General features: G+C 39.3%; 3 protein-coding genes across 3 annotated transcripts; 1 reads left to right on the top strand and 2 right to left on the bottom strand.

Annotated features, from left to right (window-relative positions):
* Positions 1–217: 217 nt before the first annotated feature.
* On the bottom strand, positions 218–2,869 carry snip1 (Smad nuclear interacting protein). Its single transcript, XM_084943776.1, has 4 exons — positions 2,565–2,869; positions 2,236–2,362; positions 1,340–1,881; positions 218–1,148 (listed from the first exon to the last, which is right to left on the bottom strand). The coding sequence occupies exons 1-4, from the start codon at positions 2,771–2,773 to the stop codon at positions 896–898; spliced, it is 1,131 nt and encodes a 376-aa protein (XP_084799902.1). The 5' UTR covers positions 2,774–2,869; the 3' UTR covers positions 218–895.
* Positions 2,870–3,244: 375 nt separating this feature from the next.
* Positions 3,245–5,020, top strand: dnali1 (dynein, axonemal, light intermediate chain 1). Its single transcript, XM_084943777.1, has 6 exons — positions 3,245–3,476; positions 3,751–3,887; positions 3,956–4,125; positions 4,227–4,405; positions 4,660–4,824; positions 4,912–5,020. Exons 1-6 carry the CDS (start codon positions 3,396–3,398, stop codon positions 4,945–4,947), a joined length of 768 nt encoding a protein of 255 aa, XP_084799903.1. The 5' UTR covers positions 3,245–3,395; the 3' UTR covers positions 4,948–5,020.
* A 26-nt stretch (positions 5,021–5,046) lies between these two features.
* gnl2 (G protein nucleolar 2) lies at positions 5,047–16,067 on the bottom strand. The gene is made up of 16 exons (XM_084943775.1): positions 15,854–16,067; positions 15,140–15,224; positions 14,916–15,010; positions 14,569–14,708; positions 11,647–11,831; positions 11,478–11,544; positions 11,239–11,397; positions 11,027–11,140; positions 9,282–9,410; positions 8,518–8,622; positions 7,909–8,067; positions 6,993–7,100; positions 6,418–6,899; positions 5,962–6,044; positions 5,648–5,727; positions 5,047–5,488 (listed from the first exon to the last, which is right to left on the bottom strand). Exons 1-16 carry the CDS (start codon positions 15,915–15,917, stop codon positions 5,351–5,353), a joined length of 2,193 nt encoding a protein of 730 aa, XP_084799901.1. The 5' UTR covers positions 15,918–16,067; the 3' UTR covers positions 5,047–5,350.
* Between the last annotated feature and the right edge of the window lie 439 nt (positions 16,068–16,506).

Consider the following 16,506-nt stretch of genomic DNA (forward strand, 5'->3'; position numbering starts at 1 on the left):
TACAACACTTTGGTCTACCAGGTGTGTTTTTAAAGTGCTATATAAATAAATGATGATGATGATGACTATTAAGAGTACTGTAATTAAAAGGCTTAAATTATCATAAACAAATTATATTACCCACTGTATAGTACCCACTTGTTAAATAATTATGGTGCCTATTGTCCTCCTTAAAACGGGAAATTTTATGAAACAAACGGACACCAGTTTGCTCCAATAAAACTCTTCAAAAATTTATTTACAGTACAAAAATGAAAATTTACTATGAACTTCTATGAATGGGCAAAAATAAGAATGGTGCATACAGATTCCAGTAGTGCAAGGGAACACAACAGCGTTAATAATTTTTCCTGCACTACAAGCAAAGACAAAAAAAGGAAATATCCTTACATCTTATACTGCAATGTTTACTCTGACAATAAAAATGCTTTTTAAACATGAATCTAGAGTTCACATTCCAATAATGTAATGTACACTGACACATATAGCATGGACATAGATGATTAGCTATGCTTTGCACTCAGTGCTGTGGCGCAAAAAATATAGAATATATAACTATAGATTGGTGAGATATCTTTATCTGTCACTGAGCACATCTTAATGTAATGCGAGCAATGTGAGATGTAAGATCCGTCACGTATCACATAGACATTATACAACCTGAGAAAAAGTCTTCTTTGAGACAGCTGTGGCAGGTTCAAGCAAGAGATCAGTAATTACACAATATACACCAACAAATCCCGTTCCATTATTTAAATCAGTTCCTGCATTTACCAGTTCAAACTTATTGCTCCATTCCCTGCAGAAACAGTTCTTTTTCTGTTGTTGTTGTTGTTTTTGATGATGATATTATCTAACCTGAATGAACTTCGGCAATCAAGTATGTTGGAACGATTTACTCATCAAGGCCCTCGTCTTCCTCTTCCTGCTTGGCGTCCACCTCGGTTGTGTCCGAGAACTCGTGAAGCAGCACGTATTCACGGCTGCTGAAGCCAAACTTTAGGACATCTTTTTCTTTGAGTTCATAGTACCGCTGGGGCTCGATACGCTGGTTGTTCAGATAAGTGCCATTGCCAGAGCCAAGGTCAATAATGTAAGGCTTTACCCTCCGGCCCGTGGTGCCATCTGCCCGCGTAAACTCCACCAGTCTGCAGAAATGAAGACAGAATGGTGGACATGATCTATTTGCAAATGGGGTTCACGACTAAAGAGTCATTCAACATATTGGACAACAACAATAGTAAATAGTAATCACCACAGATTGAGCACGCTTTTCAAACAAAAAGAAAACTAGAGTAAAAAAAATAAATAAAAATGTGCTGATGACTGTTCTTCCTACCTGTACTGGAATACTGCATGTTGCTTGGAGCAGGATGGGTGATCAATCGGGATATCAGCAATTCTTCTCTGTCGCCCCAACAAATAGGCACTCTGTCTGTGAATGTACATGACTGGAAGAGCCTCATCATTCTTGAAAGGGTACAGTCGCCATCGGCGCTTCGGAATCCGAGCCTCAGGCGGCTCGTTGTACTTGATCACCACTCCCCGAAATGTGTTTGTGTCTTCTGTGAGTGCCCCTGAAAGTTCGAAGTTTGGCTTCTCTTTCACAGCAGGAGCAGCGCTTGCCTCATCACCCTCTTCTTCTGACCTCCCCAAGTCTCGCTCTTGGTTTTCTTCACGTCGCTGGCGATTTTCCCTGCGTCTCTCATCTTGCTGCTGTCGTTCAGCTTGTTGAGAGGCAAGAGCATTTCGCTCCCTATGCCTCTCCCCACCGCGCTCTCTCTCCCGTGGCCTATCAGATTCCCACCTACTCCGTCTGTCCTCTGGTTGCTCATTTCTTCTTCTTCTCTCGTCACCGCTAGCTCTATGCTCATCCCGTTCCTGTAACATATATTTAGAGAATACTTACACAGTTACATTTTTGAGTAGTTAATTATATTGTACTGCATTACCCTTCAGTATGGAATAGTGGGCTCTAGTTTGTTTGACATATATTGTCATTACTGCCAGATGCCTCTGAAAAACATTAAAAATGGGACAACTGTAGACCAATGTTGGGTCTCTACACAGAAAACAGACTGCCTCAGACTGTTAGTACTATCTGACTAGCACTTGGGTTACACAAGCTTCTGTGTGGTAAATTCCAGATGAGTACTTTATACCACCTAGATCACTTTACACTCCAGTGGTGCTGCTGAATTGCAAAATGTTTCCCAATAATTTGAAACTAATCACCCGCTTTACTCTGACATCCCCATGGTGAGGACTACGGCTTCTCCTTTTTCTCGGAGATCTGCTGCTTCTTCTGGCGGGAGAGGTTCCCCTTCTACCTGGTGAACGGTCCCTCGTCCTTGCAGGTGACCTAAATGAAGAACACAAGAGAGTATTAAGCGACCGTTCACACGACATTTCCCACCGTTGAGATGCAACTAGTGGCTGTAGCTAGCCCAAGTAAGTACTACAGCGATATACTCAAAAAAAACTGACTCTGTCACGGTTGTCAAGTTGATCAATATGACACATGTGGCAAAATTAAGGTGGTATGATAACTTTAGTGCACACACCGACTCGTTCCTCCTCTCTGTGGACTGGAGTTGCCGGGGGATCTCGACCTGGAGCGGCGTGATCTCTGTGGCCTAGCAGGGCTCAGTTTCTCCTGCTTTATCTTTACTTCGGCTTCACGCTCCGGACTTTCTCTTCTCCTGTGTCGCTTCTCTTTGGCCATGCTTAAAATAATTCTCTCAAATCGACCGTTGTATAACCTAAAAAGCATACATTTTCAACCACACCACTGTATGTACAAAAAAACAAAAGCCTCGGCATGTAACAAACTTCGCCCGTTACGCCGAGATCACGCACTTCCGCTTCCCGAGGTTCACCGAGAATTAAGCTCCGCATGTGTTCATGTCTCACGTTGGTTCCGACATGAGATGCCGGCCAGTTTATTTCCTGTACAGCCTAAATATTTAGTGTATTGAAAAAGCTGGAACATTCTTTCATTATTTACATATTCGTTTAACACACATTACTTTTACTTGATGCAGCCTGTAAACACAAAACAAACAAAAAAGGCATAGTAAAAGTAAAAGTTACACAAGGTGGTAAAAGTAAAAAACAAACAAACATCCCACTTGGCTCTTTTAAATATATTTTTTTAAATACTGATAAAAAATGCATTTATCTCAAAAGGATTTAAAAAAAAAAAAAAAAAAGTGTCATTAGCCTGTACTCGCTGGAGCTAAGCGCTGATTCCGCTCGCACACATTAAAACGTAACGGACATTGTTGCCAGGACAACCCAAACAATGAGCGTGAACTTTCTGTAACTAAACGCTAGACCAAGAAGTTTCAGGTTTTACTGTATAAGTTTATTCTATTCCTCTATTGTAAACGACAATGATTCCTCCAGCTGACACGCTGCTGAAATACGACAATCCAGTTCTGGTCAACAAAAGCACAGACAGAAAATCACCAAAGGTGAGTTTATCGAGCCAGCCGTGTTTATGGCACAAGTCTCAGGGATAGATTTGAGATTAATGTAAAAGTTATGCTATCCAAGGTCCCGAGAGTCTGATTAAAGCTTAATGCAATTATACTTACATCCACTAATATATTTGCATGCATACACAGTTACAAGGTGGTTCTGTAAGGTGTATTTTATAATAGATTTACGAAAATGTATCAGTCATTAAAAAATCAAATCAGGGTAATAATGTTTGTCTGATAGTTTATGAAACATCTGTCACTACAGGGACGCCCTTTGAAAGTAAGCCCTCAGCAGCCCATTGACTCTACACCTGTTCCACCACCTCCTAAACCAAAATCAGCATCTACTGAGGCTACTAAGCAGGAAAATGAGGAGATCCTCAATTCAATCCTCCCACCCAGGTACAGTTTTTCCTATCCATAGCGTGTTCTTCAGCAAGTTCAGAACTTTTCAAATTTTCCTCTTACAGGGAGTGGATGGAGGGAAACCAACTGTGGGTGCAGAAAGTATCCAGTACACCTTGTACGAGAGCAGATGTGTTGCACCTAGAAGAACTCCTAAACACAAAACTGCAGCAAAGACAGGCCAAAGAAACAGGAATCTGCCCTGTCCGCAGGGAGCTCTATTCCCAGTGTTTTGGTAAGGAAGAAGCTGAGATGTTGCTGATTATAGAAGGTAGAATCAATACACATAAATACAATAAATCACATAAGTTTTCTTGTCATTCTTTTTCTTTTGAGATGAATTACTCAGACAGGTAACCATCAACTGCGCTGAGAGGGGTATGCTATTGTGGCTGGTCAGAGATGAGATTCAGATGACCATTGCTGCCTACCAGACCGTGTATGAAAGCAGCATAGCTTACGGCATGAGAAAGGCACTGCAGGCTAAGAAGGGCGAAGCTGATATGAAAAACAGAGTAAGGATATCAGGTTCCTTATGAGTTACAAATACAGGGTCACAATATATATTTTTAATACTAAGCAATTTATAGATGCTGGGAAATTTACTTTGCCACTCATGTAGTTCAGCTGTCATTTAGCTAGGAGTCCAGCAGAGAGCACAATTTCTCTATTTTACAGTTACTGTACAATGACAGTGGCCGCAGTGCTTTTTACAGGATTGACCCTGCATCAATAACAAACTCACACGTATGCGTTGTTATACGGGCAGATTTTGGAGCTAGAGAACGAGAAACAAGAACTGAAGAAGGCGCTGAATGAAGAGAAGGCTAAATGTGAAACAGTTGAGAAGATAGAAGCTGAAAAGCGACAGCTAGAGGAAAAGAGGCACGATGACGAGATCCAGTTCCTAAAGAGAACCAACCAACAGCTTAAGGTGACTTTTTCAATTACATATCAGAGAATAATTCTTGTAGATTGTGTTGTCTAAAGATTTCTTAACCACCCCTTTTTTTCTTTTCAGGCTCAACTGGAAGAGATAATTGCACCAAAGAAGTAAAAAAACAAAACAAACACTTAGCTGGCATTTCTCTGTACAAGATTGTGTTCATTTGTAATTCATCTTATTGCTTAATGATACATTAAAGTAAAAACTTAGTGTAATTTACAAATGTTTTATTGTTCTGGCATAACAAGTACACTTCAAACAACTACTGCACATTGCTCTTGAACGTCAAGAGAGCAGTACACTTGTAAATGATGAATGAAATGTCATTCAAATACAGTTCTGCACTGAGGGGACAAAGTTACAACAGTCATGAAGATAAGGCATCAAGTTGATTAAGACCACCTTAGTGTTCCACCTTCTGCCAACCTTTTTTATCCCAATAAAAATAGCTTCAGGCTAATTTAGATACAGATTTCTTACATGTGTGTTTTATTTTATTTTATTCAACTCCAGTCTAGTGCTTCGATTTCTTGGTATTTTGACCTTCTGTGCCTGATGCTGGGATTTTTTTGTTCTTGTTCTTCACATTGTGAGTTTCATAATAACGTACGCCAACTTTCTTCGTCCTCTGAGCACGATCCATTGCTCTTCTCTGTAGAGAAAGATAAAAGAGAAACAGAAGAGGAAAAAAAGTGAAATCTTCTTCTAAAAAAAGACCAGAGCTTTTCATTTCCAATGTTACATCAGTAAGAAGAACATTCACCAGAGAAATCTGGCCTGTTTGACATCAGAGAGAACAAACACAGCATACCTGTTTAGACGTGAGTCTGTTCGGCTGGGCCAGGTCCTCACCCTCCTCAACTTTCCTCTTTTTACCCCTCTGGTTTGGAGCTGAATTCAAAGAAAGATGAACAGATCTGATGTCACTGCCTGAATGTTAACTTGACGTACCCATTCAAATCTAAAGTTTGTGCAAAATATCAAGTTGATAAATATCAGTAATTGATTATTCTGTTGGAACTGCAGAAGGTTTATTGGACCTTAACCACATCTGATAAAGCCTTTCCCAAATTATTTTTACATCCAGAACCATACAAAGTCATAACAAACAAGCTGACTGACTACCTTTCTTCTGTGCTTGCTTAGTCGCTGCTGACTGTTTAGTCTTGATGTCTGTGAACACTTTGTCAGAAAGCGCCTTAGGTATCCTGTCCAAAGAAATGGAAAAAAGTAAATCATTACAAAACAAGGCAAACCGTTTATCCCTGTTGGGGTCAGCTGAAATGAACAGTAATTAAATTAGGCTCAGATTAACTATACAGCGGTTACTTGACTTTGTTCTTCAGTGTGTGCTGAAATTCAACACAAGCATTAAAGAACACAAAAGACACAAACGTTATGGCATCAAAATGATCACTGCTAGTCATCAGCAGCTTCAAGGCTGGTTAGCACGGACCACCTAAAATGCGTGGCATCTCTATGTCTGACAACTTCACATTACGTTACTGGACGAAACACAATGGTGGCAGTACACAAGAAAAAGAAAATATGCGAGTGAGGTTTGGGCTTGAGCAGACTGACCGGATTGCAGAGAAGCGATTGGATTTGGCTCGGTCCAGAAACTGCTTGTACTTGGCGATTTTCACATCCAGCTCACGTATGACCTCCCGTGAACTCTTGCTGCCGTTTGTCTTTTCAGTCTGAGAGGTTGTGGGCTCAGAGATGTCAGTCACTTCATCAGCTGGTTCAACGCTTGTCGCATCTTCCTCTTTGCCTTCGTTTTCCTCTGTGCCCTCATCTTCCTCACCATCAGAGCCAGAAAAATCTGACATGTCCAGATCAGGCATGTCCATGGGAACTAAGTCTTCCTCACTGAACTCTGGAGCCACACTGATTTTGCCAAAGTTTTGTCTGACATTAGCCAGAATCTTCTGGACCTGTTCCTTCTGTCTCTGCTGTTCTTCCTCACGTTCCTCTGAGATGGCGTCCGGATTGTCTGGTTGTTCCTTCTGCACATGCTCTACTACCTCCGACGGTCCTGCAACTGGCAGTGGCTTCTCATCCTAGCGAAAACACAGCAATAAAAACAGGTTTACACTGAGGGCACAGTTTGGTGCGCTTAAAAAGCCCTAGAGAGAAATTCAGTGTAATCTTACCTCTTGATCTCCTTCAGGTCCAGGGGGTTTCACAAAGAAGGGGATACGTCCTCTCTGCCAGTCATTCAATACCATTTTAGAGACTGTGGCGAGATCTGGCTCACCGCCCTGTACAAAAACAAGAAGAGATTGCTAAGACATCTTAAGACTTAGTGATTTAAAGCTGAAGTAGGCAGCAATAAATAAATACATTAAAAAAATATATATATAGCTAGTGTTTCAGAGGCAGCTGTAGCCCTGCAGCTCTTCTGGACTCTATTTTCAGACTTAAACATTTGGCAGTGAAAGGAGAGAGTCCAAGCAGAAAGAAAGTTTGGCGGTACAATCAGTTAAGCAGAGAGTTTCCATCTGGTAAATAAGAGCTCATCGTGTCCTATGTGGAGAATGAAGTGAATGTAACTTTTTTAAATGCATACACAGCACATACATAAGACCCAAGCTCTTCTGGGGGGGAGGGCTGTTTATGTTTCAGTCCTGCCTTCTCTAGATTTCTGCCTACGCCATATTTCAGAGAAAATGTCAAGACAGTACAGCATTTTTAGAGAGAAATAAGGCTCAAGGAGAGTCCTAAATTCAAATACATGGGAGAAATGTGCAACAATGAAGTTGGTAGGAACACAACTTTAAGGGGAAAAATGTTTGTAAAACCTGCTTTTGCAGCAAAGTCAGCAGTCATTAACTTCCCCACAAAACTACACAGAGGCATTAAAACACTTGTTTCTAGAAAAACAGCACAATAAATACCCAAGCTGAAAAATAAACCTTAACCATTACCTCTTACACATACAATGAGTTAAAATGCTCCATTGTAGCTATAAAATTATATATTTTTTATATCATCAGAACTTATAAAGCAAATGTTTGGAAAAATATACAAAGCAGTTTTCAAGTATAGCCTCTAAATAAGAAAATGAACCTTCAAAAGTTTCCCTGTGCGAAATGCCAGTTTCTCAAGAAAGTCATCAGCACAGTTCCAAGTAGGGATGCGGTAGGTCTTCTGAATGTATTCTGGTTTGGCCCGCTCCAGTACTGCACCGATGTGCTCCTCTGGGTTCTTGATCTTTTCCACTTGAACCTTTGCAAAAAGGGGAAAGAAAAAGATGAGTACTTTAAGACGTGAACGTGCAACCTTTCAGTTACGCTGACTTTAAGGGTGAAATGCTGAACCTCGGATGCCCCACAAGGATCCCGAGGATCAGAAATAGAGCAGATAAAGGCATTTTTAAAAACAGTTGGGTATTAGCATTATGAAGCCCAAACCACTTTAAAGTCTCAGTTCGTTATTCCCCGAATCCTCGGGACTGTTAAAAATACAACAGTTTGGTGGATTATACTAAGTTACCAGGACACCATTTCTCGGATCTGTGCTTAGATTTTCAGATGTTATTGTTCTTCCCAGTTTTATGGGAAATCCAAATAAATTCACCCTTCTTATTATACTGCAGTGGCAGACATTAAAAAAAACTCAATCAAATTAATTAATTAAAAAAAATCAATTGGAATAAACTTTAAAAAACAGACTTACTACTCCTTTCAAAACAATATCAGATTCACTGTCTTCTGAGGGGTAGACAACACCAGGGCAGTCAATGAGGAAGATGCGCCTCATCAAAGTGATGTACTGCCACACCTTAAACAAAAGAGAGAGAAAGATTAACGCTGTATGTGTGGTCCATGAAATTCCGTTTCACAAACGATGAGAAACACATTTCACCTTGTTGGTATCATTTGATATAAAATCTTAAAACAAGGAAAAACTGCTGAAAGAATTATAAGTGGGAAAGCAAAATGTACGTGATCTATGAAAGTGCTACGGATCATAACCTTGTTTGGCTTTCGTAATTGCTGAGTATGTGCTGAGAATAAAACACAAGGTGGAAATAAAGCACTGCTGGCCACAGGCCTATGAGAGTCACTGGATAGGTGTGCAGAAAAATCTCTGCTCGGTTATAGTCCAAGCTTACAATTTTGGCTCTAAAGGTAAAGCTATTTTTCCCTGACTTTCCCCTTGACCGGTCTTTGTACGCCAAGGTTTCAACCCTTCATTTGTTTCCAAAAAGGATAAACAGATGAAGAGAGAGGAAATGAAGGATAAAAAATGGTTGTTTTTACTCTTTTACTCTCCGCTTAGTTTTTCAGTTATATTTTTTAAAAACAGAGGGTAGACTGCTTCTGTTACTGAAGCCATCAACAATGACTCCATTAAGCAGCAACGGGACTTTGACTAAACCCAAAATATAATCATGTGAACCTAACTACTGTATAGTTAATACGATACATTGATTTTACCTTCGTTTCTCCAGCGAGGGGTGCAACATTGCAAACCTTCTTTGACCTCAGAGTGTTGATGATCGAGCTTTTTCCAACATTTGGATATCCGATGAAACCCACACTTATTTGTTTTTTGTCTGTGTGGAGCTGCGTGAGGGAAAAATAAAGTCAGGAAGTCTTTGTCTGTCCTCTTTGAAGGGATGTAATTCCTCTGTTGTCTCTTTCAAGCTTTTCTCAAGTATGCTGCCAGGGCAGTCAGGGCAATACATAATCTAATGTTATGGTTGTAACTGTGTGGAACACAGCACAATTTTGGGACAATGAAGCATTCTTTGTAGTTTAGCCTCTGTAGACCACCACAGTGGATAAAAAAAATGTGCTTCATTTCAGCTTTAATTCAAGTGGTTTAACAAAAATGCACCGAGTTAAATGTTCAGGAATTACTGCCATTTTTATACACAGTTCCCCATTTTCAGAAGCTGAAAAGTAACCTCAGAAAGACAGCCTGAAGTCTAGAACTAATGGACATCACCAGATGCTGCATGTCCTTCTTTCACATGGTGTACCAGGCCTTTACTGCAGCTGTCTTCAGCTGCTGCCCTCTTTTGAAAAACAGCTTCAGTTTTGTCTTCTGTAACTCAAAAGCATGTTCATGTTGGGTTGAGATCAGGTGACTGTCTTGGCCAGTGAAGAATATTTCATTTATTTGCCTTGAGAATCTCTTGGGTTTCTTTTGCAGTATGTTTTGGGTCATTATCCATTTGTGCAGTGAAGTGCAAATTCATTTTGCTACTTATATCAGCAGTCACATCATCAGTAAACACAAGTGGTCTATGTCCACTGGCAGCCATACATGTCCATGTTATGACATTGCTTCTACTATGTTTGAAATATAATGTGGGATTAATCAGCTCATGAGCTGTTTCTCTCCTTCTCTATACTTTTCTCTATCCATTACTCTGATAAAAGTTCATCTCGGTTTTCAGTGATTTGTTTTCCAAAACTGCGGAGACTCTTTCACATGTCCTCTGATATGGTCTAACCTGCCCTTTTAATGTTTGTAACCAGTGGTTTGTACCTTGTTGTAAATGATCCGAATAAGTTATCTGTTTAATTTGTCATGGAATAACAAGGGAACGGGACTCACCTAACCATGAAACTACATTTTCGGTCAATTAGCCAATTACATTTGAGCCTCTGAAAATGGGGGACTGCATATGGATGTGATTTATAAAAAGTTAATGCAATACTTTTGGTAAACCCCTTGATTTAAAGCAGACAGCCTGTCAATCTTCAGTTACAGCTTGATTGAAACTCCACTGTTGTGGTTTACTGCAGCTAAATTAATATATTGTGTCAATGTAAACTACTTAAAGACCTAAAAGCATATTTTACAGTTTAGTAAAGTGTTTAAAAATCTAAAGGAAATATGATGCAAAACAATAATAATGCACAATTGACAAACCAATGTAGCTTGTCATCAAACAGATATGTTTATTCCAATGTTTGTGATTCTAACATTAACACATTAAATACTGCTCATTAAATGCCTACAGTGTCCCAGCTAACCTAATTAAGCATCAGATATTGTGTTCACAGCTATATACACATTAAGTTGTTACAAATTACTACCAGTTGACAAATCTATTATCTTGCACAACAACATGATGATAAATGTATTTTTTAAAACTCTATATAATAAAACAACTCAAATATTTTATTGGTGGAAGTTTTTGCTTTTCAAACAAAAAGCATTTGCTTACCTTGCCAAACTGCCTGAGCAGCTGGATGAGAGAGCCCTTACCAAATGAGTTTGTGAGGCTGGCATGGAAAGCCAAAGTGGGATATTCTTGAGACAGAACAGCCACCCAACGTTTCTGGTTTAACAATGAGCAGAGACCAAGTTTAATACTAAGAAAAGGCAACTACAACCAGTCATACAGGAAACCAGGGGGGTGTGCTGTAAATATCTTACCGTGACCCAGGTGGGCACAAGGTCACACTTGTTTAGAACAAAGATCAGATGTTTCCAGGATTTCTCTTTCTTTAGATACGTTTCAATGCTCTTAGACCGTGTTCCCATAGGATCTCGGGCATCCAGCACTTGGATGATGACATCAGAGGAGTCAATCACCTGTAAAAATCAAAGAGGACTCGAGAATGACCACACAACACTTTACTGCACTAACATACTACACAAGATGGAGACGATACCTTGTAAAGTTCTCCCCAGATTCTCTTGGACTGACCCTTTTTGAAAATCTCCTCACGTGCTTCCGCCCTTTAGTGAATAAAAAAGTAGCAGGGATTTAACGACACTTTAAATGTGAAAAAAATGCATTTAAAAACAAAAAAAACAAAGAAACAAAAAGAAAATTCTTACCGGACCCCTGTGTCCTCGGTAACCAGGTCTTTGTCATTTTCTGCATTATAACTTAGGGCTGAGGCCTCAGCTTGCTCTACAAGGTCCTTGACATCGCCCACAACAAGACTGGGCCTCTTCCTTTGAGCCTTAGGTCCAAAAGTGTTCTCAAAACCCTCCGTGTCTAGAATGTGAACCTTAGAGTTCTGCAATTATAGAAAGATAGAACATTTTGTGATTAAAAAAAAAAGTTTTTATATTAACAGTGAATAGATCTGCCAGTAATATACTTGCAGCAGGACCTTATATTATTTATTTACAAAATCAGATAGAATTATGACTGTGGTTTTATTAAGTTTGGACTTTGTTCTTTCCAGCATGAACAACACACTTAGAGGATCCAGATGTTGAAGCTGGACTGCAAAATCCATTTAAATTTAACATTATCATGCTGTATTTAAGCAGAGAGGAAACATAAAGCTCTTTTTTTTCCAATGTTAAAACACAGTTTGTGATACAGTCACAAACAGCTCTCCAACAGTTTCAGTCAGAAACACACAATAAATGAATATATTAAACAGAACACCCAAATATGCGACAAAGCCAGTGAAACAGCAAAGACTATGCCAGTGCTGATTAAGTGTTCCAGCGATCTTAACACACACGCCATACCTCTATTGCAAAACTGCCATGAGGGGTGGAGGAGCAGGTTAGTCAGAAACAACACTGTTTACAGCCTCAGGTCACCTCAACTATCTGCCAAGAGGTCCTACAAAGCACTCTGGTTGTTTGAAAACACATTTTTCTGACTGAACCACTGGCTCTTGCTTAATTTGTCTGCCTTTTGGAGCAATATCATTCCACTGGTCATTCAGTGATCATACATTAAGATTACAGAGCACTTTCATACTTTACTAGCACTTCTGTGCCATTTAGTTACATAATTGTAATATTAATAAAAATAATAAAAGGTCATCTTCTGGTAACCCGGTGATGAATTAAGAGATTATTTTGAACTCTTTCACACACTAAGAAATGCCTCAACTTCATGAGGGACTATAGCACATGGCACAAGAACAAGAACTGGATTTTATTTAGAACTGTGTTGGTTATGTTGAAGGGAAAAAAAATCCAAGTCTGGATGAAGGCAGCTCTCTCATGCCTAGCGTAAGCCAGTACATTCAGGTTCACAGTAGGGCAGAGGAAAAATTGTATGAGGATTAAAGTGAGTCCTCTTATTCGTCTCACCTCATGAAGCCTCAAGAAAGAGTTTACTCACACAGACGAAAATAGCTATGATCTTTATCTGCATTACTTACTTTAGTCATTATTAAACGCATTCCACTTACTGGTTATTTCCTACTCAAATTTTAAACATGCCACTTGTTAACCCCTTTAAAAGAATCACTCTCTTAATCCCACTGTCGTAAGCAAGTTTAGACCCATGTGCAAAGAGCTATTTATATTTAAGCTTACAGAACACTTTAAATCAAATACTTTATTTATTAATAACATAATCTTTGATTTTATTTTAATTTTTTTTTTTTGGGGGGGGGGGGGGGGGGGGGTTAAATCCCATTTTTACTATGCATCACTACGACTGCCCCAGTCACGAATCTCAGGCTTGGGTTGGCTGCAATTTCAGTTTTCCTTGAACTGAGCTCAGCTACTGTATCAGAAGATACACCAGACCACAACATCTTATAAAGTAACGTGAAGAAGTGTGTTTGCTAGAGCAGTTTCGGTTGATTTTTTCCCCCCCCACATGTAGCCCTTTACCTTTGATGTCTGCCTGCTTCGCTGAAATAAAAATAGGATACCCCAAAACACCCTGCAGCTGATTTACTTCAAATCCATGGAAACTTATCCTTTTAGCCTCAGCACGAACCACATTATTAGTTTCTCTTTTATTGAGGGTGCGTTGCTTATTAATGTTTGAAATAATGCAACGTCTAAGTTATTTTTAGACTCCTTACATTCTCAGCTGACCAAACAGCCTTACTTGCAGAGACAGCTATCTAATATTAGGTTATTCCTTTCTTCTGCGGCCTTGTTCTTTAAACATTAATTTTGTCACAGGCTCTGTGCCGACTTTCAGGTACACTCCATCCACACGGAACTAGAAAGCAGTGTCAGATGAAGTACACTCCCTGGCATCTGCAGTTTCAGAATCAGAATCAGAAGACTTTATTCATCCCCAAGAGGCAATTAAGAAGTTGCCTGTAAAACTCTGAGAAAGCAAGCTTAATAAATGCTGCCATTATACTGTTATCAATGCAATGCACTTTATTTTGCCAGGCTATTAACACATACTTGGAAAAGTGACATATTACATCAATCCTTGCTGACCTTTATTAAAATTCTGAGGTAGCCGATAAAGACTCGCCTCCACACCATAGCTGGAACCAGCTAACTCCCCATGTGCTGCTGTTAGAGATCCTGGAAGGCTTACTTGTGTTTTCTTATTGCAGTAGTTGGCCTTTGTTGTCTGGATCCCTATGCCCAGTAATGCCATGGTTAGACATCTCAGGCAAGCAAACTGTGTGTCCTCTTTTAAATCTCTTGTTTTTGTTTTTTACCCTTGTTGACACAATTTGTTGTTTTGCTATTATTTTGTTATCATGTTTAGATCCCAAGGTTTGCATTTTAATTATACAGTTAGGTCTATACCTGACAGTACCTGACAGCGTTTCACATCCAGTTATTATTATTTATTTTTTCTGAGCCTCTGAAAATGGAAGACTATGGATAAAAATACATGTAATTCCTAAACAACAAATTCAATATTTTTTGTTAAACTCCTTGAATTAAGATGTCACCTCTGCACCTCAAACACATCTCAACTGCTTCATTTTAATTTCAGTGTGTTGGTGGTGACTGTTCATAACAATACATATATAATAAAAATCTTACAAGAATAAGCTTTAAAGCCTTTATACTCACATGGGCTTTGACTCTATCGTGCAAAAGGGACATAGGCAATTTGCTTTGTCTCATCACCACACGATATGGATCCTTCTTTACTGCCTCCATCTCCTCCTGGAATTTCTGGAGGGATGACTGCTTGATCACACGGGTATTTGCTTAAATACAGAGTATAGAAATATGGGATAGTCATATAATAAGAATAAAAATGATATGGTATTATTGTAGTGAACTTTTTTTTTTTTTACAAATTCAACTGACAATATTTCAAACAAGAGCAACATATGAGCAAATGGTATTACCTCCAATTTAATTACATTTACAGTATACACTATAACATACACAACAGCAAAGACATTTCTCACCAAACCATTTGATGTTAGGTTCAACTCTGGCAACAGTTCCTGGAGCTACTGTGGACTGGTACTGTAAAGGTTTGATGACTTTTCCACGGCTATCACTGTGGACAAAAGATCTCTTTAATTCTCGACATATCACTTACGTTACATTGTAACAGTAAACTATATCAATAAAAAAGAAAAGAAAAAGAAAAAAGAAAAGAAAATGAAAAAGAAAAATATTTGCTTACCATCTTTGTTTTTGTCTGTACATGTTCAGGCGCTTGATAGTGGCTCGGTCCCTCATGTTGTTTCCACCAGCACCTTTGGCTCGATCTGTCGAATAAATTTATGTTTACTTTAATGGCTCATTAACGAAACCCACATGTTATTACAATGCACTTACTGGTTAGTCAATTTCTTACTAGGGAAATACCATATTTATAATCAACTAAGGCCTCTGATTTTTTTTTAAGGACCGTGCAACAACATTCATGTTTTATTACCTTAAACAGTTTTAAATGTGCTGAACAAATGACTGGGTTTCAGTGTATGGTGCCGGTATAGTGCTGTTAATAGCTTATACAAACACGTAACTTTATAATTCCTATCAAGATATACTGCATTCCTAGTTATGACTACTAACCAGACACAGAGTACACGTTCATTTTTAAAGAAGCATTATTTTCCACCCCAAGATTGTAGCTCAGATTTGACCGTAAATATGTTTAACTTTCATAAAACAGGTGTTTGACACGACAAAACTTAAAAGGGTATATCTTCCTACAGTGTACGCAACAGTGTAAGTTAAGTTTTAGATTCATCACACCGCTGTGAAGTCTTAATTTGATACGCAACGCTATTATTATCTAAAATAACGCAAAAATGACTTTCTCTCACAATGACTAGCAACAATTAGCATTAGCTGTAAACAAGCAGTTTGGCTAATGGGAGAGTTAGCTCACCGGGGTTGCTGCTGGATGTCGAGGGGTTTATTGAGCTTTTCCCCTTGTACCGTGTCTTCACCATGTTGCCCTCTTACTCGGTAAATCCTTCCACAGAAAAAAATACGAAGGTGTCTGAACGGCGATGTTTTGTTGCCGTTATTCCCCTCAGCTCGAAAATGTACACCCTACACGTGTTCTTAAGGTGAACAGGAAGGACGTCATCAATAGAGCGACGGAGGCGAGAACCAATCAGAAAACTCCTGCGTGCGTACTTAGGCTGTAAGTAAAGCCTCGAGTATACTTAAAGGGAAATTATGGTTCTGCGGCGGTAACGCGTTGTCAGTCCGTGGACAGCTACTAACTGTCTATCTGCAGAGGGCGTCTGTTGAAGTACATTGAAGTTTCTTAAGTTATCTACAGGCTGGGTGGATAGAAAGAACATCAAACAAATGTGCTTTTTTTTTCTTTTTGCGCTCCTGTGCTACAATCAACTGATTTCAGTTCCTAGAGGAGGAAAAACGGTAGAGAGATTTGCAGAGAGACATTTAGCTATTACTTTTATTTTTACTGCACAAAATGACAAGAGCGCAATGGTAAAACGCAAACTGCATCCAGGGCAGAAGCAGCCGCATTAAGCGGGATTTATCGTAGTTTGTTGGGAGAGGGCAGGT

This window comes from Perissodus microlepis, chromosome 11, assembly GCF_051167445.1.
Source record: "Perissodus microlepis isolate ML-2025 ecotype Zambia chromosome 11, ASM5116744v1, whole genome shotgun sequence".
NCBI lineage: Eukaryota > Metazoa > Chordata > Actinopteri > Cichliformes > Cichlidae > Perissodus > Perissodus microlepis.